The sequence below is a fragment of the Hipposideros armiger genome, unplaced genomic scaffold, assembly GCF_001890085.2.
Source record: "Hipposideros armiger isolate ML-2016 unplaced genomic scaffold, ASM189008v1 scaffold_98, whole genome shotgun sequence".
NCBI classification, from domain to species: domain Eukaryota; kingdom Metazoa; phylum Chordata; class Mammalia; order Chiroptera; family Hipposideridae; genus Hipposideros; species Hipposideros armiger.
In genome coordinates this window covers 3,592,251-3,618,115 of record NW_017731448.1, presented here as the reverse complement: position 1 = coordinate 3,618,115, position 25,865 = coordinate 3,592,251, and the positions used below count along the sequence as shown (strand labels likewise).

At 43.3% G+C, this 25,865-nt stretch overlaps 1 protein-coding gene across 8 annotated transcripts in view; it reads left to right on the top strand.

Annotated features, from left to right (window-relative positions):
• The window catches only part of TRIO (trio Rho guanine nucleotide exchange factor), a 322,427-nt gene that overhangs the window by 94,012 nt on the left and 202,550 nt on the right, over window positions 1–25,865 (top strand). For 6 of the 8 annotated variants that reach the window (XM_019646201.1, XM_019646198.1, XM_019646197.1 and 3 more), the window contains exons 1-4: window positions 5,085–5,142; window positions 8,159–8,233; window positions 18,450–18,564; window positions 24,448–24,640. In XM_019646201.1, coding sequence (XP_019501746.1) covers window positions 5,100–5,142; window positions 8,159–8,233; window positions 18,450–18,564; window positions 24,448–24,640 — 426 coding nt within the window. In that variant the 5' untranslated portion in view covers window positions 5,085–5,099. Of the gene's footprint in view, window positions 1–5,084; window positions 5,143–7,309; window positions 7,329–8,158; window positions 8,234–18,449; window positions 18,565–24,447; window positions 24,641–25,865 lie in introns of those variants that run through there. The other 2 variants (XM_019646199.1, XM_019646200.1) reach the window with 2 other exon arrangements.

Genomic DNA, 25,865 nt, shown 5'->3' with positions numbered 1-25,865 from the left:
CAACTTTATTTTACAAAATATGGTTGAGATCTGCACTAAAAATATTTGTGGCATTAGATTCTTAGTTGATAGAGGACGAGGGTGCTAACATGTATGAAATATTTGATGTAATGATTAAATGTTTCTTTTAGCATTGAACTTCTGTTGATTTGCTAGCAATCAAATTATGTGATACAGTTGTATTAGTTGTATCACTGGTTCATTTGATACAAATTAAGTTTCTAAACAGCTTTGCTGGGAGGCTGCTGTTTATGTAAAGCAAATCTTTGGAGTAGGTCATTATCACAGAACCATATGTATTCACGTGTGTGTGTGTGTGTGTAGCTTAGCATGGGGCATCTGGGGTCCCAGAGCGCAGGCTGGGTGAGCTTTGCCCAGAGGCTCCTCCTAACAAGCTGTGTAGGCACACAGACAGGTGGATGTGTTCTTTCTTTCTGGCATTCCGCAAACATGAGGATACCTTTTCTCTGTGCTTAGCCCTGGTCCCCAGGGATGCAGAGATGAATGGTACATCCGGGCACCTGGCTCATTTTCGATTTATGAGATCGTAAGAAGGTAGAACCCCTTTTATAAAACTACTCCTTTTTTGGCTATTGAAATATTCTCTTCCACTGGCTTGAGTTATGCTTTTAATTAACTTCTAATGCATAGTTAATACATAATTAAATCATTAAATGTTAAAAATTATACAGATTGTTTTATCTACATTGAAATATATGGTATAGTTTAAGACTTTTTTTGTTGTGTTCTTTCTGGTTATTTTGGTTTGTCCTCTGTGTTTTGTGCCCAAGACATTAAAAACCAGAGCTATTTTAAGTTGAAATGCCCTTAACTCCCTTGAATCAATCAAACTTATGTTGCTTTTTCTTCCTTAAAGGTATGATGTTACAGGCTATTCTAAAATTTTGTGAAGGAATAAATTAACCAGTTTGACAGTTATAACCATAAAGGTTATAAGCAAAAATGGTAATGCTGCGCTAGGAAACCCCATTTATTTTCCTGTGGAGTCTGTGAACGTGTCCATCCGTATTCTTGATATAAGTACTTAATTCACTTTCTAGGCATTTTGTAAACATTATGTACTGTGGATTATAGTTTTATATTTATGTAAAAATGATGTAAGCATTACATTATATGTTTGGATTTTATTCTATGTTAGTAAAAAGGTACTTATACCTTGTATCTGCCCCCTTAAACGTTTTTGTCGAGCGTCCAGGCTAGTTAAAATGCTTCCTTCCTCTGCAGCAGTAGCCTAAATGCTCGCCCAGCTGAAACCCCTGATAGCACAAGCATCGCGCCACCGCGCACCGCCGCTCCCTGTGATCTGTGACTAATCCTGCAGGCACTGCGGCGAAAGGGCCGGGAGTCGGAACTGCGGACCGCCTGCCTGGAAAGGGTGACATCACCTCCATCCCTGCATGCGCATGCGCGGCACCACTAACGCAGAGATTTATCACTCTGCTCTTTGTGTTCAGGGGTGCGTGCGCCCCGCGTTCCCCCAAATAAACTAATGAGTAAAATTCGGTAATTGCCAAGTCACTAAGACTTGGGACTAATAGTAATCCTCCAGCTTACTATTTAATGTTCCTTTTTGTTGTTTCAAATGCTGCTTTATATATATCAACACATTTTTAGTACTGATTCACCGTGTGTTTTTTTATCAAGTATAAGATTTTCTTTTCAGTTTCTCCCACTTTCGATTTTCCCATTTAATAAATGCCAGAGAGAGATAACTGCACGACGTCTCTGAAATGGATGGGGGAGCAGTTAGTCTTGTGGATTGGCTCCTGAGGAGAACCCCCTCAGCAGGAGGCGAGGCAGGCAGGCAGCTCAGCCAGGCACCAGTCGTTTTATTCAGCACAAATGATCAGGATATCACTGTTTTCCCCTAATACTTTTTACTAAAAACCTCATTTGACTAATTTGAGGATTATGTAAAATTTCAAATTACTAGTATCAGGGAGAAATTTGAAGTTAAAAAATTAACCTGTGTTTTAGTTTAAAATTTTTTAATTTGATCATTTTAACTCATTTGATTTATTTCATCTTAAATTTTTTTAACCACGGTGTAAAAAAAAATACTTTTAGAATAATGTGCTACATAAAAGCTTTTACTCATTGTGAACATATTTCCGTGGTGCTTTTTTCTCTTCTTAAATAGAAAAACTTCGGGGCTTGTTGTTCTTTTTCTATTTGCCTGTGGGGTTCTTTTTTAATCTAATACCAAGGAAGTGACCAAGGGAGTGTGAGCACTCTGGTCAGCATGACTCGCTTCAGAAGGTATTTGTCACCAATAACAATATAGCATCTGCTTGCAGTCTCAGGATAGAAATGAGAAATTGATTTGACCAGTGAGGTATTAGATAGCTGAAGTTTCAGACCATTGATTCAGCTAAAAGATTCTCCATTGTTGATTGGTAACTTGTGGAATATTTCCTCACAGGGCACAGAGGTTAATTTTGCTGGTTATAAATATAAATCATACTATAGGGGTGGCCATCCAAACAACACTGGGCTTATATTTCTCAGCCTAACATAGAAAGTGCTGAGGAACATCGGGGTACTTGGATGGGGCAAGAAGCTGGGGAAGTATATCCGTCCATCCGTACGTCCATCCATCCATCCATCTGTCCATCCATCCCATGTTATTGACCCTGCTGTGCCTGGCTCTGTCCTGGGTATCTGCGCTACACCAGGAAACAGAACAGCCATCCTTTGACTGGCAGGCTGATTTAGAGAAAGAAAAACTAACCTCTTGATAGTCAACATAATGCTTTCATTTAAAGAAATATGATCAATTTGGGAGCAGGTATTTAAAATTTATCTCAGATTGACATGCTCCTGAACCACATAACAATTTAAAAGGTGATAATCAATTTTGGTAAGTAATATGTTGAACCTTGGAGTTGAGATTTTAAAAATGAATATATTAAAACCTCTACATCTTCAAATTCAGTTGTTTTAGAAAAAGGTGTTATTTGTGTTGGCTTGAAACCGGAAAGAGCAAAGAAAATTGTTAAGCACTAGCTGCACATTTATGTTAACAATGATGAAATTGTAATTTTAACCCAAAGCCTTTTCTGCCAGTGGCGTTCAGCAAATACTGATCTCAAGATCTTAGAGTAATGGCAGACGTCATCATGGGAACGTTCTGGTCAGATTCCTTGTGCCCCCTGGCCTTGGTATGAAAGAGCACTCGCATGCCTTTTCGGACGCCCGGGGGAGACAGCCTCTGCACCTGCGGCCGACCCGGGGCTGACTGGTTCTGGGCTGTGCTCGCTGTCTCCAGAAGCTAGCTAGCATTGCAGTAAAATTCACATGGGCTTCTTTGTTTCAGGTCGTGAAACGTACTTTAAATTGTAACAAGAATTCAGCCCATCTTTCTGCACACTTCACTGTAAGCTCTGTGTTTCAAAAGCATGTACAGTAATTAACAAAAGGGGCACACCTAAATGTCCTCTGACTTTGGCCATGCGCCTCTTCATTAGTTATCACCTTTCAAGCTGCTCTTTGTTCTGCCCTCCCTCCTAATTTTACCAGAATTCTCTTTGTGGTACCCCCTTCCACCTTTCAGTGGCACTTTCAAACTCCCTGGGTGACACTTAGAAGTAAAACTGCTGCTGACTGCTGGTCTGCGGCGCAGAGATGGGGTCTGGGATCTCATAAGCGTCACTCCAAGGTGGCACTTGACGTTCCTTTCCCTGTTGGTGACCCTGCGTGTGGGAGGAGAGGTGTGTGCTTTCTGGGATAGTCACTGAGCATATCCGATTGTTCCAAAAGTTTAGAAACCACAGCTAGATCCTTTAACGTGTGAGGAAAGGAGACAGCAGGTGCTGTCTTATCTGCAGTGTAATCTAGAATCACTGCAACAGCACAGAGGCCATTTGTTTGTAAATTTTTTTTCTTTTTTTTATGGTCACACATATTTCATAAATAGCTCTTTAGGGCATGGAACAGAACCTGCCTTTTTAGTCTGAGGATATTTCATGGCTGAGTTGTTCCTGCTTCTGATTAAAAGTTACATGATGTGTTTAATCTAGCTTTAGTATCTATGCATACTTAAGTGTTTTGCTTACTGGGTGTGTTTTTAAAAATGGAAATGAGATTAAAAATAATGCTTAGGTGACTGCCATTATAGCCACAAACTCAATTTCTTTCTTTTTTTCTTTTTTTAAATTCGGGGATTGGGGGAGGGGAACAGTGTTGGAGAATTGGGGAGGGGGACCAGCCAAGTTGTTGTTCTTCAATCTTCGTTGTGGAGGGCGTCAGTCGCCATCTGGCTTCCCATTGGCAGCTTCCTCTAAGCTCAAGGTGCTGTGTTCAATCTTGGTTGTGGGTGGGTGTAGCCACCATCCCATGCGGGAGTCGAACCAGCAGCCTGGTTGTTAAGAGCGCATGCTCTATCCACTGAGCCATCCGGGCAGCAGCTCAGCTCAAGGTGCCGAGTTCAGTCTTAGTTGCGGGTGGGCGTAGCCCACCATCGAACAGGCAATCTTGTTGTTACACCAGCTGAGCCATCCTGCCACCTGTTGGCAGCTCAACGGCAGCTCAGCTCGGGTGCAGCAGCACTGGCCCACGTGGGAATCAAACTGGTGGCCCTGTTGCTCAGAGCTCGCACTCTTAAGCCAATTCTTAACCAACTGAGCCACTCGGCTGGCCCCTCAATTTCTTTTTATTTCAGCTATTCTCCCCATATTTTCTGTTTTAAATGTTTTAATTGACAATTTAAAAAAATATATTTCTTTTCCTGTGACATAGTCAACGTAAATACCATGCTAAAACTATTTAGAATTTATATTCTAGTCTATGTTTGGACATGTACATCGATCACAAAAGAATTATACCACATTTCAACACAATTTAGCCATTGATTCATGTGCCTTTCCTCTTCTAGAAAGACTGAATCTTATTTAATTTAGGGTAATAGTTCTGGAACTGATAGGCTAGTGGAATCACACACAGTTTTAAGAAACTAAAGACACGTGGGCCCAAGACTGTGGCTTAGTGGGAGTAGGAGATTGAGATGTTCGTTACTGAGTTTTGTCTTTTTCACCTTCTTTTCATGTCAGTATGATGCTCTTCTGTGGACGGCGTGGAGCATGGCGACTCTGACTTCCATCCTTCACTCCATCAAGGGTGTTGGTAAAGTGTGGTTCATAGAGTTAGCAGGAATTGTCAGGAACGCTGTGAAATTATTATGGAAGTCCCACAGTCCTCTTTGGGTGCCAGCATTGGGAGTAGGACATTCTGCTTGTTGAGGGTGTGTGAGAGGGAGCTAGACCCATAGGTGGAGCTTCTGTTTCTGGGGTGTGCGAGTTCAGGACTGCAGTTGGTGGCACTTCTCAGAGGGCTCTGCTGTGTCCTTGCCTGGGCAGCTGCGGGCACAGGCCATGTGGGAATGGCAGGAAGTATGCCTTGTCTTTGCTGCCAGTAGAATGGGGATCCTCTTCAAATTCCTGTAGGCTGGCATCTGTAGCTAAGGCTTAATCCTTCCTAGCATTTCTCGCATTTGATCTGCCCCCACGTTGGCCTGGGTCCCATAGCCCTTAGTGCTGCTTATAGAACTTTTCATTCTGTGGGTACTTGTAAACGTGTCTCCCTGAGGGCTGCTGTGGTGCCTGCTGCCATCGGCGTCCACCTCAGATGGAACTGGGATGTAATCAATCTTTGTAGACACGTTCAGTGAATTACCCAATGGCTGGCAATGCAATTCTGAGACTAGATTGCATTCATTCAAGAGCTGAAGGAACCTTAAAGATGACATTGCAGAACTCTTGGCTCCTGTTTTCCTTTTATAAATAGCCACTGTTCTACAGGCTTGATGGGTTGCCAGCACACAGCGTGGCATATTGGAAAGCAATGTGCCTGGTGATCTAGCGGCCAGGGTTGTGTCAAGTCCTTTCATGACCTGGTGGGTAGAGCCACTGAGCCTCCTGGAGCTCAGGGTCCTCGTCGGGATGCATCTGCTGCCGTCGTGCGAAGTCTCTGGTGATTGTCAGTGTCATGAACCCTGTTAAACTGGGTTCTTAGTATATACGTATATTCTATAGGCAGGAGAGGTTTACTTAAAAAAATCAAGTCACACCATTAATTTCGTCTTTCTCTGCTTCTGTAACTGCTGTGTTGTAGACACTGTGTTCTGTTATATTCCTCCCAAAGGTCCTGTTTTTTATTTGCTGGCTTGCTTTAGCAGGCAACTCTTTTTTTTTTTTTTTAAGATTTTTATTGGGGAATTGGGGGATAGGAACAGCGCTGGGGAATTGGAGGAAGGGGAACAGGCAAGTTGCTGTCGTTTTGTTCTTCAGTCTAGTTGTGGAGGACGTTGCTTCACTGGCCCAAGTTGGCACCATCATTGTGCTCTTCCCAGGCGAGGCAGATCAGTCACCGGCTTCTGGATGGCCGCTCACAGCGGCTGCTGGCTACACACGGTAGCCCATGGCAACCCACTGCCACAGGGGCTGCAGCCTACGCTGTCGCAGGCGACTCTTGGCAGCCCAGCTCCAGGTTGAGCTGTTGTTCAGCATCTTAGCTGTAGAGGGCAGTGTCACTGGCCCTCATATGTGGGATCCGAACCGGGGCCCTCTGGCATCCCAAGCCAGTTCTTAACCATCGCGCCACTTGGCTGGCCCTAGCAGGCGACTCTTTTGGGTGGACTCAAGCTCCTGATTCTGCCGCCTCCGCCGTGGGCAGCAACTTGAACCGTGGTCAGATCTTTATCCTCAGCTGAGAGCTTAAGCTGCTAGGAGCTTACCTTGCACATGTGGGGCTCAGGGGACAGCCTGAGATTAGGGCCAAGCTTTCACTCTGAATTTGGGGCTCCCTTTCTCCTTTCCACGATTTCACTATTTTAGCTGCTGAGGTCATCCTGAGCTGTGCTCTGGCTCTTGTTTTAGCAGCTCCTTGTGGCTGAGACTGGGCCCCACTATCAGGCTAAAAGCTCCAAGAGGGGAGGTGCACACAGCTGTCCCCCTTTCCCAAGTGTCTCCCCCTGCTTTTGGTCACTCTCCCGTGCCTCGAGATAGTTGTGTTTTGGACATTTAGTTTGTGGCAGGGCTGGTTCAGTAGGAGTTCCTTGGGCTCCATTCATTTACTTTATAACTCCGGGTCTACATTTTGCATTGGTTGTGTTACCAGGCTAACATTTTGGATGCTTTTCTTGGACTGTTTTGTCAAAAACAAACAGAAAAACAAACAGCAGTCTTCTGTTTTTTCTAGAGATTGCTCTGCCAATGATAGTTCCTCATTTGGATGAGTATGGTCAGCACCCCCGAACCTAGACGACCTCTGTGAGAGACCGCCAAGGGAAATATCCTGAGGCGTTAGTATGAGTACGATCGCTTTTGACTCCAAACTCCCATGTGGGCGTTCAGCCTGGCGAGCTGGGCTAGACATGTCTGGGTGCGAGAATTCCTTTTGCTAGATGGATGTTGGCTTGGCCTAAGTTGCCTGCTGCATGCTTCTTTTCCACAAGATTTCCACTTGGCCTTCTGAGATATTGAGGGGCGTGGGGAGAGTTGGTTTGCAGCGAGAAGAGGGCCTCTGCCACCCCCTGACGCAGGCAACACTGGGCCATCTTACCACATCAGCCAGGGACATTCCTCCAGGGGAGCATGACCCAGAAAGCCTGGAAGGGTAGCGCCAAGGGGAGCGGTGACCAGTCCCCAGCTATTTATAATCCCTTCTCTCCTCCGCTCCACTGTTTATTTTTAACCGCTCTGAGGTCTGATAAGATGAGGCGTGGAGCTCCCCCTAGAGGGTTTAGTGCGGCACATAGAGCAGTTTTTAAAAAACAATGTTGCTGCTTTATTTGCCAGTATTTATAGTAATCTACAATATTAAAATGAAGATTTTTGAAGTGATCTGGACTGATTTCATAGCTTGTCTTTTTGGGACTGGGTTTTTATTGTTAAAAAATGGCTGACAGCCTGCTTGGTACAGTAGCGTCTGGTCTGGGTGCAAATCATTGCTTGACATTAAAATAGCCTCTGTGATCAGAGACTTTCCTTCGTAGAATTCAAATGTTTTCAAATGATGATGTTTCTAGAGTTGATTTAATGGGTGCAAAGAAAGCTGCTGTTTTGGCATTGGATAGAATGGTTAAGAAATTAAATGTCACTCAAGCAACCCAGTAATTTTGTTTTCTCCTTCTGTGTTTCAGGGTTTCGAAAAAACGATGAAATGAAAGCTATGGATGTTTTGCCAATTTTAAAGGAAAAAGTTGCATACCTTTCAGGTAAAGTTTAACTTTCTAATCTGCTTTATTGTTCCTCTGACTGATTCTGACTCAGTATCAAAGTGTAAAATACTATACTATTATAGCTCACCTGCCACATACACAAAAGCGTTGGCATTTCGATGGATTTTTAACTGTTTTATTCTTGTAGCATTTTCTTTCAACTGACAGGCGCATCGTAAGTCAGATAGCATTGGGAATTAAAATATGCTTGTGTTTGTCACTCAACAAACATTTGGCTGTTTTGCCCCCTCAGTTAAGTAAAACAGCTGATTTTTTTCAAAGTCTATCATGTCAGCAAAAGTGATGGGAATGTGACCGCATGTCGATGTGTCCTGAATTTCTTACTACAGTTTTTTGTACTCTGTTGCTACCTGTTGCCTCCTCTTTGGGGAGATGAGAAAGCCCACAATCTATGACGCCTCTTCCTTCAGGCTCTCTGGGCCTGGAGTCCCTAGAACCCTTGTCACGGACTGTGAGTGCCCCGGTGACCTTCACCAGCTGGGTGCTGCACTTAATGTGTAGAACCTGGTCCTTGGGGCGCCTGGCTGTCCTGCAGGGTGGTGACACCGTGGACATTCTTCTCCCAGGCTTTGGGGCACTAGTTCGCCGTCTCCTCCGCACAGAGAGGGTCAACTTTAGGGCTCTTTTGGGTTGTTTCCTTGGGGGCTCCCCCCTGTATGAACGGAACAGCCATTGGGTATCATACCTTTTTGACACTCATTCACTTGTTACAAAACAAAGGCTTGCAAGATTTTTCTGCTCTGTTTTAGCAGGCGATAAATCTGTAGATTGTCACATGCTTTTAGACAGTCTTCCTGGATGTGTTTTCCTTAGTAAATTGTTATCTTTCTCAAACAGGCATGCTATGCTGATCTGATAATATCCTCTTGAACACATTTTATTTTGAATTTGTAACACTGCTAGCTGCTTTTATGTGGTTTGTGTGTCCTCTGGTCTGTGGGACTGAGATATATTTAGGATGTAGCTTCCTATGGTGTTTTTGCTCCTCTTACCTCGTTTTCTGTTTAGCAGTATTCTTTGGTCCCCATCAGACACTTTGTGATGATTTTGCTGAAGCAAATCTAATTGTAATGCACTCGGAAGGTTAATAGAAGACTACACGAAGTTCATGAAAAGAAAAAGGCATTTATATTGTTGGGAATACATGGTTAACAAATGAAGAAGAAAACCCAACAACTCTTGGCTTGTAATTCACTGCGTTAAAGGTAGTCTCTGCTGTTTTCTAACCATTTACCAACCAATTGTGTAATATGGACTCATGTGAGTTTCATGAACTCCTATCTTTGTAGTTTACAAATGCATTTTAAAGTTAATACAATGAAAAGACTACTCATACATGTTAGAGGCATCATCAATAAGAAAGGCTTAGAGAAAGCAGATTCTGCATGTTTATCAATTTTTAAAGTTTGGATCTGTGATGACAGCATTTGCTCTCTGTCCCCTGTTTTGTTCCTTAACCTCTTGTTACTCCACTTTCTTTTGTTAAGTTCCTGGAGATGGACGTGTAAAAAACAGTGGGAGGTTTAAGTTGATGATTTTTATTTCTATTCATTCTTTTATTAAGGCATTTAATACAGAATATATTATTAGGTGGAATTTTTATGTAAGTTCCTATCAAAACAAAAACTATTTCCATTTTCATTAATCAAAGAAATAAAATCAGCACTCTTTCAGAGTTCATCATGAATCTTTCCTAAAACCTTAAATTCTGCAGGGTTCCTTAAAGCTGGGCATGGTTAGTGGGGAGTGAAGTTTTGCATTGCAGTAAATTAGCACAGAGCAGTTTTAAAATCCGAGAACGGTAGGACTCCCCAGCTGTGTTAACAAGGTGGCCTTAGTAGGTGCCACCACAGTTTATAGCACTTCCTGATTGACGACCAGATTGACAAGCTGTGTGAGCACTAGTGAGCTGTCTGCTGATTGCCTTTGGCTGGCTGGCTGGTATCTCATGTAGGAAGGGGAAAGGAAAAAGAATCGAAAAATTAAAAACAAGTGATTATTTGTGTGGTAAAAATTTTTTTTGGAGACAATTACAAAGAACGAGGAAACTTTTAAAATATTTTACCTGTGACCCCATTTTTTATTTTTTCTTGAGAAGTAATTCACGTACCGTGAAAGCCACCTTTTTATGGTGTGCAATTCAGTGGATTTTAGGGTATTTACAGGGCTGTGCAGCCATCACCACGGGTTCAGCCCAGAACATTTTCATCACCCCCAATGAGCCCCATGCCCAGGTCTCCATCCCCCACTCCCCAGCTCTGACAATTGCTAATCTTTCTGCTCTGCCCCCATGTTTTTAAATATTAGGGGATAGTATGGAGCCTTTGTAAACGTTCTCCATGTGAGTGGCTCTTAGTACATTAAATCTAAGTGGAATAGCTACAGCTTTTAAAAACCAGGACAAAAGATCAGTGATTCCATGAGATACGTACAAGGTCAGGGTCTCCAATAAACCAGTGAGGATTCTTTGAACTTGAATATTCCTGATCCTCTTGTCTCATTTCCAGGTACTCTAAGACGTAATCCTCCCTGCACTTAAGTAAGATAGCAAAATAATATTTTCTCGGTTCAGAGGGTGAAGTCAGTGAGGTTAGATGACATAGCTGACTTCGTGCGTCAAGTCAGGAGGGGCAGTGAGAGAAGTACCTGTCGTTCCTACTTAACGTTTTACATGTACATTTAATGTAGTGTATAAAGTTATATGCTTATTTTATATGTACTTAATGTATTATACGTGTTTATATGTACATTTAACGTAGTCTGTATTTATCATCTATTGAATGTCAAGTGTGTATAGTTATGCGTATATTGATATCGATATCGATATGACATATATAATTTCAGCCACTACTTGTGGTTCCTGTACCACTAGGGTTTGGGCCTTAAAAGAACTCACAACAATCAGGATTAAGAACACTTTTTTTTTCCCCCTTAACTTTTTTATCTTGGAACATTTCAACACCCCACACAGGAGAGCACAGTGTGAAGAATTTCCAGGAACCCATGGTACTCGACTATAATCTTGTTTCCTCTGTGTTCCTTTTCACTCCTCCTCTCCCTTTACCCTGGATAATTGTGAAGTAAATTTCAGATACCATAGCATTTCTTTATAAATATTTAGTTCACTAAAAGATAAGCTTAAAAAATCCCCACACTGATCACTTCGTAAATTAAATAAATGTCTAACCACTATGTGGTACACCTGAAACTAGTGTAAGTTAATATTGAATGTCAACTGTAATTGAAAACAAATAATAAAAAAAGGGAAAAAAAACCCCATGCTACCATTAATAGACAAATATGAATAGTAATTCTTTAATAGAGGAAAGCCAATCAGTATTCACATTTCCCTGCTTGTCGTATAATTTGTTTTTTACAGGATACACATTGGAGTTGGTTGATATGTCTGACATCACTTTTAATTTGGAGGTTCTTCCTCCGTATTTTTGTCTTGTGTTTATTAGGTGAGGAAACTGGGTGTTTTCCTGTAGATTTTTCTACATTTTATTAGATTTTGCTGGTTGCATCCCACCCTATTTCTTGTGAGCCAGGAGCTAAATCTTGAGGCTTGATTAGACTTAGCTTAGATTTTGCAGGGAAGGAGGCAGAAATCCCTCATGCGTGGGGTTGGGTCGTTCTACTGAGAGTGTTATTGGGAGATTCTGGTTAAGCATTTATTGATGACCATTGATTGCTTAGATCTAGTATTTTGCTAGGATTTCAAAATGGTGACATTCTAATTATATCCTTTCTTCTTCGTTTATCAACTTGGATATTCCATAAAGAGAACTGTCCCATCATCAGTTTCTTGGTTACCCCAAGAACACAGTTCATACAGGAAAAGCAGGATAAGATGATTGATTCTTGTCCTTTGCTAGTTTTCACATTAATGAAAAATCACCATTAGACATTTCAGACTAATAAAAAACCATTTTCTTAGTATCATTTTTAAGCTCATGATTTTAAATAATATTTGATGTTTTAATTCACTGTCCATTTCTTTTTCTCTTATGAAGTTAGAATTTCCCATCTTTGGCCAATGGGAGTCTCTTCAACTTGGCTCCTGAATCCACAGCCTCAGTCACAACAGCTTCTCTCTTCGCTGCTGTGACAAGATGTTTGAGGCCCATCTTGTCTGGTTTCCTGCACCACATCTGCTCTGATGGGGAGCCGGTGGGGGGAGCTGTGCAGGGTGCTGGGGAAGCTCGCTGTCCCTGGTGGGGGGTCGCCGTTTCTGTGTCTGTTCAGTGGACACATACATCTAAGAAGTGTGTGTGTGTGTGTGTGTGTGTGTGTGTGTGTATTTTAATGAGAAAAGATAAGATTGCTTCATAATAAAATTTCCAATTTAGGATTATAGATACTTTATTTTTCTTTGATTATGTACTTGTATCTCCTTATGCTAAAAATCTTAGTTCTGCCCTCATCAGCATAATTGCTTATTTACATCGATGTTACTGATGTTATTACCACAGTGTGACTACCAAATGTAATTTAATAGTTCTGTTGTTGTTTTGTTCTCTTAAGAGTATACGCCACCAGGAATGGACTGTCCTAGTACTGTGCTCTAAAGTTACATAAAAGAGTTCCTCTCTGTGTACAGGAAAACTTGAAAAACAGGATCATTTGTTTCCTTGTGCTTTACATTTTGAAGACTTAAAAAAAACCCACCTAATCTTGCTTCAGTATTAAGTAAAATGTGTACATCATTTCAAGATTAAAAACTAAAAAAAAAGTGAAAGATAATATGTAGTCAGATCCAGTTTCTCCTCCCTTCTTTCACCCTGTACCTTCCCTCCCCTATAGGAAACATGTTTCTGTTTCTGTTTTTAGTTTTTGGTTTATTTCTTATATTTTAAAAATAAGAACACCCTATCCACCCATCTAGTCTCATTTCCCCCTCCCCTAGATAAACAGTAATTATGCACCATTTTCTCTGCCTCACTTGTTTCCTTGTTAAACTGTATTCTGGAAAGCAGGCTACAGCAGCACATAGAGAGTCCTCTCTCCTTTTATGGTTCTGTGTGTAACACCATAGTTTATTCAGGGACTTGCCCGTGGATGGACAATGGGTCACTTTTTAAGAATAGCTCTTTTGTGGCCCAGGTGAACGTTCCCCTTTGCAGTGGGGTTCCTGAGAGGAGCGTAGGGTTTGACTGCCCAGATTTTGCCATTAGTAAGTGCCCTTAGCCCTTGTTCTAGTTTTGTGTGGGGCTCTACGTTTCCCGGAAAGGGAAGGGGCCCCTCCTATCCATGTCGTATATTCTTGTGAGCATGGAGCACCTGAGACCCGAGTTCCCTTAGCTTCATTCAGAACATTCCCCCGGTGTCTGCTGCTTGGAGGCAAGGCAGGAAGAGGAGAGCCTGTGAGGGGCGGGGCTGGCGATGGGCTGGCCTTGGCTGCGCCCCCCAGGGGCCCAGCGGACATCCTTTTAACAGTTTTGTTACTTGGTAGCAGACTTAATAGATTGTAGCCATAATTTCTCTTTCACAAACTACATCTTTTTAGTTTTTCAGGGGGTGGTGAGTTAGACTGTTCCTTGGAGGGTGTAAAGAATTGTTTTCAGTTGTGTTCTAATCCAGAAATTCAAGTGAGGGCCATACAGAGAAAAATCCAGTTGGTCCATTGAAATTTACATTATACTTTTCTAAGTAAGTGTGCCTTCCTTCCAAGACAAGTCTGTTCTAAGCGGGTGAAAGGTGAATTCTTAATCCATTTAAAGATGAGTGACCCTGAATCTCGCTGCTTCTGGTCATTCTGGGCCAACTGCTGAAGAGACCAAGTCCCCTGGAGTTTGGCCTTTTTGAAGAGGGAAATGAGTGGCTCTGGGTTTAAGGACGTAAGTGTCACACAGACATTTGTAGCTATAGTGCCGGGCCCTTTCGTCCTTCTTCCTAATGTTAAAATAAACCTCGGTTCATTTAGCATCTGTATTTCTTCAGGAATGTTCATCAGGCATTTCCATTTTTAACTTCCTGATACCTGACGGAAGGTGTTTTTCATTAACTGTGTGTGGACTATAGGAGAAGAATCCATTCACTCGGCAAACGTTTGCTGAGAACTGTTAGCGTGCCGCCAGTCTCTCCCTAGGCCTTGAGTGTCTGCTGACACCAGGGAAAGAACAGAGGCCTGCCCCGTTCTAGTCGTGAGGACACGAATACAGAAATGTCTGAGTTGTATAGTGTACTAGAAGGTGGTAGGTGCTTTACAGAAACAGAAGAGGCGGAAGGAAGGGTAAAGAGGATGCGATGTTTACAAGAATGGAAAATAAAACAGTGCCACTATGAACAGAACCGTCCTTCTTGTTTTGTTTTTTGACTAACACGCATTTGGATAGGCAGGTAATCCTTAACGAGCTGTTGGGTTTTGATTACAGACGTGTAGCGGTCCAGAGACTATAAAACTCTCCTACGTAGATATCCTGTGACGTTGGTAGGTGCAGGAAATGGATTTCCTGCCCTTTTCTCCTCATTGTTGAAACTAAGGTGCTGAGTTTCCTGTCTATAAAATGGGACTGACATCTGTCCCGCCTGCCTCACCATGAGGCTGTGGGTTGACATGAGACACATACGAGTATATCTAGTAGATGAAGCTGCAGTCCTGCTATATTTATTCCTTCAAGAACAAGAACTTTGAACTCTTCCGCTATATGACCTAGACAGTATTTTCATTTGGGTACCTTCTGCGACATTGGCAACCAAGCTAAATCTTAGGGAATAAAATCTAAATAGACATCTGTGGCATTGATTTTAAACTCCTTGAGGTTCAGAGACCACGTAGCTCAGAAGTAATGCTACATTTTATCAGTTCCAATATATACAGAGGGTGCCAAAAAAATGTATACACATTTTAAGAAAGGAAAACTATATTAAAATTGCAATACTCAATATATACTGGTAACAAAAGATGAATACAAGTCACATTTGACTTCTGCAATTACAAGAGGTGCTCAAAGTGGTTACCATCAGCGTCCAGACACGTCTGATTACAGCGAACTACTGCTTGAGCAACGTTGACCAAAGTGTCCACTTGTATACATTTTTTTGGCACTCCCGATATGTTTTTTAACCTCACTGGGAGGGGTCAGCAGACATGTGATGGACACCTGCCTGTCACTCACTGACTGTGGCACTCCACATATTGGAAGATACTCCCCAGTGTAGGGAGGTTGGGAGTGAAAACAAAGTTTTAAATTATTTAAATAGAGAATATGAAATTTTTATTTCATAAGTGATTTTTGATGAAGTTTTTAGTTGTTCCTCTTCTTTATCAATGAGTTGCAATATAGATGAAGCTTTAAAACTATCCTGGTGAGTTTTCTGAAGCTCCATTTTGGGAAAAGGAAAAAGATAAAGTGAATTTTTCCTCTCTGTCTTAAAATTCAAGTTTAGGTTTAAATAAGCTTTTTTTTAGGACATGGGTGAGAGCCCATTTGGTGGATGAGCTTGCTAGCAAGTCCCAGGGGACTGTCGTCAGTGTCCCCGGCGGGGGCAGTCTCTGTAGTTGGAAGTTGAAGCAGTGTGAGGAGCCAGTCGGCACCTGTGTGCACGCTTGTGTTTCGGTCTCACTTCAGGAGGGAACAGAACGGCCGTGTGCAGTGTGCATACCTGCTGACGCCCCACGTCGCTGCCTTTGATGGGCAGGGTTTGGATCTCCTTTCACGCCCCTGGTGGACTCTGCCTTGCTCGCACTGGGAGTTACGATGGCCCCCAAGTGAGGAGGGACGAAGAGGGGTCATTGGCATTTAGTCTCCCTACGGAGTCAAACATTATATTACGCGTAAAAAATTCAGAATGGTGGTTCAAAAAAATGTTAGATGCGATTCTCTTTACCAAGAGTGGGGTGAATGTTGTAATGTAACTATTGGGTTGTCGGAAAAGTCATGACGTAGTTTTTCTATGTTTTTCGTTGCCAAAATGCGTCATGACTTTTCCAACAACTCAATAGCATGCTATGTGTTTTACAACTCAAGTTTATAATATGTATTGATCTAGGTATAATATTTTCTATCCAGGACATTGATTCATTTTTTAAAAGAATTAATGATGTTGGGAAATAAAAATATTGAAATTGTTACCTGTCTTGTCTTGGAGATAAGAGGTATTCCAAAAACTAGAGCCACTGATATTACCCTGGAAATGCTACCTGATGTTTTAGACAATTACTTGGTAATGACATTCTGTCCTTCGTAACAGTATTGCTTCTCACTTTTAATAGTACCTTTTGTTCATAAAGAAGGCCTAAGAACCCATCCTTTAGTTGTCCTTATGACATTTTTACTAGTTTAGAAAGAACTAAAGCCACTAGATTAAAAAATCATTTAAATTCTTGTCATGGCGAAGGACCCAGCTGTGACCATGTTGGCATAGTCCTTTTGTGTTTATTTAAGCCATTTGAGCCTCAGTATCTTCAGTGATACAGTTGGAATGATAAACCTCTTAACCAGAGACACTGTGATGACCAAATCACAACATGTGTCAACCACTCGATACCATCCATACCTGGCATATATTGGTAGTTATGATTTAGTGTTGTTCCCATTTCATACCAGAATTACTGGATTTATAAATAATTGCACACTGTCTAGACTGTGTGACTGAACCGTACATGGGGATCATTTGAAATGTTCAGGATTAAGTTTTGTTACTGTTTAGATCGTGTGTTAATCATCCTAGGAAACTGTAAACACCCATATTGGTAAAATGTGCTTTTTATTTTTTTTAAGATTTTATTGGGGAATTGGGGGAAGGGGAACAGACAAGTTGCTGTCGTTTTGTTCTTCAGTCTAGTTGTAGAGGACGTTGCTTCACTGGCCCAAGTTGGCACCATCATTGCGCTCTTCCCGGGTGATGCAGATCGGTCACCGGCCTCTGGACGGTCGCTCACACTGGCTGCCAGTCGCTCACCGTAGCTTGCGGCAGCCACTGCAGCAGGGGCTGCAGCCTACGCCTTCGCTGGCAACTCCAGGTCGAGCTGTTGTTCAGCATCTTAGCTGTAGAGGGCAGTGTCACTGGCCCTCATATGTGGGATCCGAACCGGGGCCCTGCTGCTCAGAGCTGGCATCCCAAGCCAGCTCTTAACCAACGCGCCACTCGGCTGGCCCTAAAATGTGCTTTTTAAATGTCTTCTGCTGAATACCTTTCTGGCCTTTCCAAAAGGGAAGAATCTGTTTTTCTGTTGTTGTTTGCTTTTTAATTTTACCTCTACTAATGAGATAAGTAATTAAGATGAGAAAATAATTAAGCATTTCATATTATAACTTGAATTTCAGGATCTTAGTGCTGTATTTCTGGAGAGAGAGGCCCAGAGTTGTAAAACTAAATGAAGGATCCACTTGGGCAGTCTCGGTTTTCCTTCTGTGTTTCCTTTTCTGAAAACCCTGATGGAAGTCATACAATGCATGTGACAGTTTCACCGTGTGGTCAGTGATGCCAGCAGGCTTCATTAGGGTTGTATGTGTGTTAACGAGAAATGGTTCTGCCTATCAGCGGCCTAGCATCTGAGATTTGTACTTACCATGTGCTGTAATTTTTCTATAGCTCTTAAGCTAATTTAGTTTGGCTTAGAATTCTCGCATGCCAGCCTGTGTGTGTGTGTGTGTGTGTGTGTGTGTGTGGCTTTGTGCGGCTGATTGGTGACGCTGGACCTCTGGGGTCAGACACTGCCTTTGAGAAGAGAAGCAGGTTATAGCGAGTCATCACCAGCGGAAAATGTGAAGAGCACCTGTCTTTTTCTGTTTTGAGACTGAAAACCTAGTTTGGTTGGTAGCAGAGACAGAGCTTTGACTGCAGGGGAGGTGAGGAGGGGGCAGCGGGGAGGAGAATGAGAGTGAGTGGGAGGTGTGTGGAGGTGGTTGGCTGATGAAAGCAAATGAAGCATATATACATGAAAATGCTTGTTCTCTCCAAAGATAAAACTGACAACAGGAAGTTAACACATTGGAAGAAAAGGACAAGGCCTCCTGCGATATTTTTTGTGTGGTGTAGAGAGCTCTGACTTTTTCTGCAGAGTTCTGGGACGGGGAGTAGTAGCGTGGCCATGTCCCCCCTGAAACAGGGGCTCTGGCCTTGTGCACGGTCTGGCCTGGCCTGGCAGTGAGTGGATCCGTGATGGTTTTGGACTTCCGCTTGCATGTAGCATCCTGTCTTTTCCTATTTTTGTCTAAGTGTGTTCCAAATGTTTGTTTTTCAGGTGGCAGAGATAAACGTGGCGGTCCCATTTTAACATTTCCAGCCCGCAGCAATCATGATAGAATACGACAGGAGGACCTTAGGAGACTCATTTCCTATCTAGCCTGTATCCCTAGGTAAGTTCTGGATGTGTGTGGCTTGTCACTGTTTTCACTGTCCTAAGAGATGCAGCACTGTGCTCTAGAAAACAGCTGACCAGCAGCCCGAATTCCAAGCAGGCACAGCAGTGTGAAATTAAAATCATGGTCTCTCTCTTTATTGCCATTTTGTGTCATGTTTCCAATGCTTCTGGGTGCGGGGACGTGAGGTATGCATTTTGAGTGAAAAGCTTTGTGTCATGACAGTGGGTTGGGATGCCACAGGGTGGGACGTTAGGACAGTGTCTGAGGTGGAACGAAGCAGTTTCATTGATGACGCAGAGCCCTGGCATCCCAGAAACAGTGCTGTTTCTGACAGTGTTTTTCTGTCTTCAGGATCAGCTGCGGTTCCTTGCAAGTTTTCTGCTGATTCGTAGCATGGAGTTTGTGGGGCAGTAAAAATCCTTACCAACTAATATGCCAGGACTTCAAGCTTGGGAATCCCTATTCAACCTGAGAGCCTGTTAGTGATAGCCGGGGGGATTTTAGTGGGGGTTTTGAGGACACCAGGAATCGGCAAAGCTCTGTTTTCCTGAGAACCCTGAAGTGAGGAATGTTAATTGGAATTGGCCTGTGTCTGTACTTGAGGAATTTAGAATCCTTGTTTCTGCTCTGATTGAGATTTTACTTACAGAGCTAGCAGTGAAAGAAATTCCCCCCATATTAATATCTCCAATTAATTGTTCAGATGACTTTTTGGGAACTAGAATACTTCTATGTATATAATCCCAGGATACAGTTAGGCCTGGTACCAGAGCTGGTGGTGCGTTGGGGGTTGGAGGGGTGCTTTCCTGTGAGGAAGGAAATCTTCATTCCAGAAAGACATAGGCTAAAGGAGGGCATTCCTAAGAGACGAAATTATAGGACGTTTAAAAAAAACAACTCGGTCATAATATAGGCTAGAGGAGGCGGTAACCTGAAGGAACATGTTACGCAAGAGAATAATAAGGATGGTCAGTAGCAGCGGGATGGGTCTGAGAGGTTGAGGTGAAAGTGCCGGGGCCTCCACGGCACAGGGTTTGTGACACTATTGACTACTTAGGTTGACACCAACCAGGAAGGACATCTGTGCCCATTTGTAACCCATCCTCACTGTGACAGGAACGTCAACTTTTGTTACTGATGGTCTGACCTGCTGAGGAAGTTGGGTTTTGTGTTTGGCGGTCCTTTATGGGAGAACCCATAAAGGTTCTCTTTGTCACTTTGTATCATCAGTGACAAAGTGATTGCACCCTACTTACACATATGGAAAACGCTTTCCCTTTTCTCTTACTCTGCTATTTTCTTGGACTGCCAAACTGTTGAAATCATAGCGTTGGAAAGAGTTTTAGAAGTTATACACTACTCACTATCACTTACAAATAACAGGAGAGTGGAGAGCTGCCACTTAACTCTTAGTGCCAGGTACTGTGCTAATGATGGAAAAAGAAATGGAGAAACTCAAAGGACAGTGTAAGAAAAGTAAATAAATCCTTGCCAACCAAAATGATACCAAGTTGCATTTGGTATTTATCCAGGTGATTAAAAAAAAATTTACATGATTGAATTACTGTATGTAACTTTGGCAACTTGCTTTCTGGTTTTGACTTCTCTGTTGATTATACATATAAAAATTACTTTTCATTGCATTGATGTTATCAAAAAATTGATTCAAGTATGTTTTGGATCACCTGGATGACCTACTTTAAAAAAATCACAAAGTTCTGTCATTGCAAAACTGGGAGCATACACAGAAGAAGAGAGAGCAGCGTAGCAAACATCTACCTGTCATCCAGATTCGACAATTACCAACTTTTGCCTATCTTGTTTTTCTCTAATTTCCCTTTCGGAAATCCTAAGGGGATTTCAAATCTTAAGCCTCCTACCACTTCACTCCTAAATACTTACGTAGAGTGACCCTCCAGCTTCTGTGCACAGCCACTTCATTTTGTTGCCTAGATTTGCTTTTGTATTCACAGTTCCAAGTGACAAGAAATGCCATTTTGCTGTCCTTGGTTAATGATCAAGTAAGAGAGGTGTGATTAACATGTAAATGACGTATGTGCCAAATGGCAGTGGAGGAAGATCTCACCGCGGTCCCAATGGAGAGGAGTAGCGACCAAATGAACCCTCTCTGGGCCCACTCATGACACAGCAGTGTCCGTGAATGTCATCAGCAAGTGAATGGGGTGTGGATCTTTTTGGACTTGTGCGGTTGCTTGTATTCTCAGAGCCGTGTCAACAGTCCTGGGGGTCTGTGAGATTTCTTTCCCTGTCCGTTGGTGTTTTCTGTGATGTGAAGGAAAGCATGGGCGGCAGTCAGGCTGACATGACCTGGCACGAGTTTCCCAATTTTATCAGTTTTCTGATCTACAAAATGTGATGATGATCTGGATTTCTTCGCATCACTGTGAGTGTTGAGTAAGGTGATTTCTGTACGTGCCCAGCTCAGTGCCTGACATACGATAGCTGCCTCAGAACCAGTACAGTAGTTTCCATCTTTCATGGCCGTTCTCCTTTCCTTCAGTGGTTTTCCTTTGAGGTGTTCTAGAGCCATCTTGGTTTTCTTCTCCATGGTTTCTGGATTGTCCGTGTGCGTCTTAAAACATGGCCCTCAGAGTTAAACAGCAATGTGACCTGAGAAAGATGAGTACTTTACTTGGGCCCCCTTCCCTCTTCCTCCTTAACACAATTGGAGTAATAGAGTGATTTTCATAGAATTCATTTGCAAGGAAACTTTCCGTTAAAGGCGTGCAGAAGAAACAAGTCTCAGCAGAATTTCTTGCCGGGGTAATTGGGGCTCCTGCACAGCAATGAAAATACCAGTGGTCTTGGTGCATCTCCAGGCGTTTACTGCTTAAATTATGCTAATTATGTTCTAGAACATTTTGCCTTCGTTAGAATGATTTGCAGTAGCTAAATGGATAAACCACTGACTCTCTTTGGTCACTAGTGAAATACTGTGAAGGTATTTAGTAGATTCATTCATGAATATTCATGTAAAAAGGGACTTTCTTCATCCAGAAACTAAAGAAAGTAGAGTTGCTCTTTTTCAGAGACCTGCATTGAGAAGGGACCTGAGTTTTATCTAAATTTCCTTCATCTCACAGATAAAAGGAGGCTCTTAGATAAGACTGCCCACAGAGCTGGGTAACAAACAGGTCACACTGCCCCCTGAGCTGTGTCTTCAAGGAATCGGAACAGCAGGGACCTCATGCTGCCCACTGCCTGAGTTCATCAGCTGCCCAAGACTGGAACTGGGCTCGCGGGGTGCTTGCTAGTCAGTAGCTTTGTCATCATGACTGGCTTTTACCTTGATAGAGACAGATGGGTGAGAAGGACATGCACTCCTCGCCCAGGTCATGAACTGTTTTTATTTCTTGGAAAGTCACTGGGTGGAAAGTTTGACTGTGGAGGAAGGTGACGCGCTAATCCTTCTGTAAACTGTGCGAGCACAGGATACCTGTTGGTTGTGTCCTTCTCCCGTTGGTTCCTGTTAAGCCTGGTGTTACTCGTTATTCGGGATTCTTTTTAAGCCCCTTTCAAGTGGAGGGGCTTTGCACAATTATGGCCATACTGCGTAGGGCATTGGGAGGAGAAAGACAGGCTGCCAGGGAATTTATATCGATACGGTGAAGACAGATGCTTTCAGTGTAGTCTACCACACAGCAGCTAACAAAACAGTGAAACACGCTACTGCAGCTTATAGCCTCCTGTCTTTGGCTTTGGCAGCAGCACATGAGTGTCCAAGTAGAGTGCCTCAGCTAGGGGCAGGCTCCCCGCTCCACCCCCACCCCAGGCTAGTTGTGCCCCAGGCCTCTGGAGCCCTGATGCTTCTGCTGAGTGGAATCTCGCAACATTGCAAACCCCATGAGAGCTCAGGGATGTCCAGAATCCTTAGTGTCAGTGACTTGGGGGGTTTTTGGAGAAGCTTATGGAAGCCCTGCTTGTCTCTAGGATTTGTGAAGGAGGCTTTTGGTATTCTCTGCTTTGTGGCCCAGAAGCTACATGAGATGGGGAGAAGTGATAGATAGCACGAGGCGTGTGGGAGCCAGGTGTTAACTCGTTCGAAGTCATAGTCACATAGGAGTAGGTAACAAGTTAATCAGATCATTCCTAGCAGTTGTCCACATTTGAATGATAAGCTAGGCCGCTGGATCCGTCTGTTTTCTCCTTATGGTTTTCAGCACCATGTTCTAGGACTGTGAGCCGCCATCTACTCGGGGTCTTTTCTAGAATATTTTTGTGGCGTGCCTCTTACTTATGCAGTTGTGGTAGGAACTTGACATCTGTGACACTTGGAATGTCAGTTACTCTGATGGTATGAATCAAGATAAGGGAGGGTGTGTGTGTGTGTGTGTGTGTGTGTGTGTGTGTGTGTGTGTGTGTGTTCGTTCATGGGGGGAGGGAGAGTAGAGGAGTGAGCTCATGCAAGACAGCATGAAATTGGTTTTAATTTTGACTTAATTTTTTTGGCTTTTCAACATCACTTAATGATAGCAATTAGTTTTCTGAGGTTTTAATTTAGACTAATTTCTCAGGGCGGTGACATGAGGCAGAAAAGTGTCAGCTGTCTTTCCCACAACCCCAGTACGTTTACGTTGGGTGAAAACCTGAAGCCCCCACTGGGTGTTCATGAGGGTTTAGGTGTATTTCCAAAGAGCTTGCAGGCAGCATGACCTGCTTCGTGTCCGTGCTGCCTGGGCGACCTGCGAGGTCTGTGTCTACCACGCAACAGTGACGGTTATGGTGGTTCCTGAAGTACAAGGCTGCTCTGTGGCCATCACAGAAGCTTCCAAAAGTGACACTGAAGTCACAACCAAGTGAGACGAGGGATTTTTAACCTGTGTTTAAGGACTCTTTGACTCTTGTTTATTCTTTATTACAGAAGCTCATTATATGTATTTACCATGAATTCGGGTTGAGATTTAATAAAATTAATAATTCTCATTGCTCTATCAGGGTCATTGTTAAGAGAAATTGGCTTTTTTGTTTGTTCATACTGCAAGAACATGGAGAGGAAGAATACGATGACTCCTGGCACTGCCTCCATTTGTGCTACGGGCCGGCGGTGTCTTCACCATTGCCTTTGCACCATCAGTGCAACTGGGTGAAAAAGGCAAATAAGTGTCAGTATTACTGTGAAAATAGATGTACTCCCTAGGCTCCGTCAAGGACCCCCTGTGATCGGTGGGCCTCTGAGATCTCCCAGGGTCCTGGAACAAGTTAAAGGGAACAAAGTGGGCCATTGAAAAGCTCCCACTGTTGCCGCCAGTACGCTGGTGGAGGTGATTTCAGTGTCGTGGTCGGAGGCCCGGGCGGCTGCTGTTCACAGGCCTGTGACCACCCCCACGTGGGCTCTGCGCTCGCTGTCGGGGGTCTGTCCTCGTTTTGTGCCCTAATAGTTGGTAGGCAGCTTGTGTGATCAGTTATACTCAGAAGACGAGCAATGCAGAGGATGGTTGCCTTTCTTTCCCTAAAGAGGAGACAGGATGGAAAACCCTAAGTACAGAATCAAAGTTTTCAAGGTTTTCAGCGCTGTAGCCTGTTTCAAGCAATCATTGTTCTTCGATGCATGTATAGTCCGCGTCTGTTCTGTTACGACAAGGGAGGGTGAGAAGGAGTTTGCTTCCTCGGGTAAGACTTGAGCTCCTTCTTGATGATGTCTCCATCCTCCAGCCTCCTCCCCACGTGCTGACCCGCAGCCAGGCAGCCAGGCGCTGGGTGGAGGGAGGCGCCCCTCCCCTCCTTCCCCACCTGACAGTACAGGAGCCCCACAGACAGCAGGAGGAAGGAGGCAGAGTTGGCGTCGCCCAGCGGGACTCTGACCAGAAAAAGTGGCAAGAGTTGCATGGTCTGAGCATGTATTTTCTTTTTCTCTAGTGAAGAAGTCTGCAAGCGAGGCTTCACGGTGATTGTGGACATGCGTGGGTCCAAGTGGGACTCCATTAAGCCCCTGCTGAAGATACTGCAAGAGTCCTTCCCCTGCTGCATCCACGTCGCACTGATAATCAAGCCGGACAACTTCTGGCAGAAACAGAGGACGAATTTTGGCAGTTCTAAATTTGAATTTGAGGTAATTTTCATGTGTAGCCAGACCAACCACACCGAAATAGGTGTGGTTTAATAAAAGCTGACTTTTTCCTCATCATTTTAGGCTGATAAAAGATTTTTTCAATTACCTGATAAATGAGAACCGCATATCTTACATACACATGTAAAATTAATTATTGCGTAAAATAACGAAATTAGGTTTGCTTATCACATTATCCTAGTGGATTGTTTTACCCAAGATGGTTCTGGTGTCGTTTCTCTGGGTCTTGGGTGGTGGGGCTGTGAAGCAGATGTAAGGCTCGTACCTTACAAGAAGCCTGTTCCCTCTGACTCCACCGCTTTACAATTCAGCGCAGGTGGCTTCACGTGACTTCCGATTCACTATGAGCCATGGAAATAAGGGACTGTTAGGGAGAAATACCAACTTCAGATTTCCTGAGGAAGAAATAGGGGAGAGACTGACTTTTCATCCTTTGAGAATGCAGAGAAAGGTCTGTCGTGTATTTCATGTATCAGACCTCTCATTTATGGAAAGGGAGAAATATTCCTTTAAAAACTACTCAGTTTTGAATTCAAGCAGTGCACAAGGTCGCTGTCTTACAGACTGTACAAAACGAGCCTCAGCTTGCTAGCTTGCCCTGTTTCCCTCTAAGCTACCAAGGTTCTCGCAGGCCGAGATGCACTTAGTGTAAGAGACGCTTATGGGAAGCGAGTATCTGGCCAGCCTGAAACTGGACGCATGCCATATTCTGTAAGAAGATGTGAATGTTTTCTAATAATTACAACTTTGGCTGAATAGATTGCTTCTTCTATCAACTGTCTCACACATGAGATTTCAGTGACTGTATTCATGTATTTTAAGGTAAACTGGGGTGGGGGTGCAAAAAATAATTTTCCTCTCACCTAAGTTTTCTGCGTGGGCTAATAATCAAAATAGCATGAGACAGATTAACGAGAGACAATGTCCAAACTTTATTACGGATGTACACGCAGGGGTGCCGTACAAACGTGAGACCTAAAAACGCGTTGGGCCATTGAGGTTATGTGCCACTTTGGACAAAGGAGGAGGAGGCAGGGGTCTGGGATTGAAAGGAACAGCAGCTTATTTACAGGTAGATGAGAAAGAGCAAACATGTGGTGAACAAATTCTTGCTGGGCCACCCAGAAACAGTGGGACACAGAGGGGAGTCCGCCGAACAGGCTCTGCTAGACTTTCCCCCGTCTGCCAGTTTTAGTTTATATTCTGA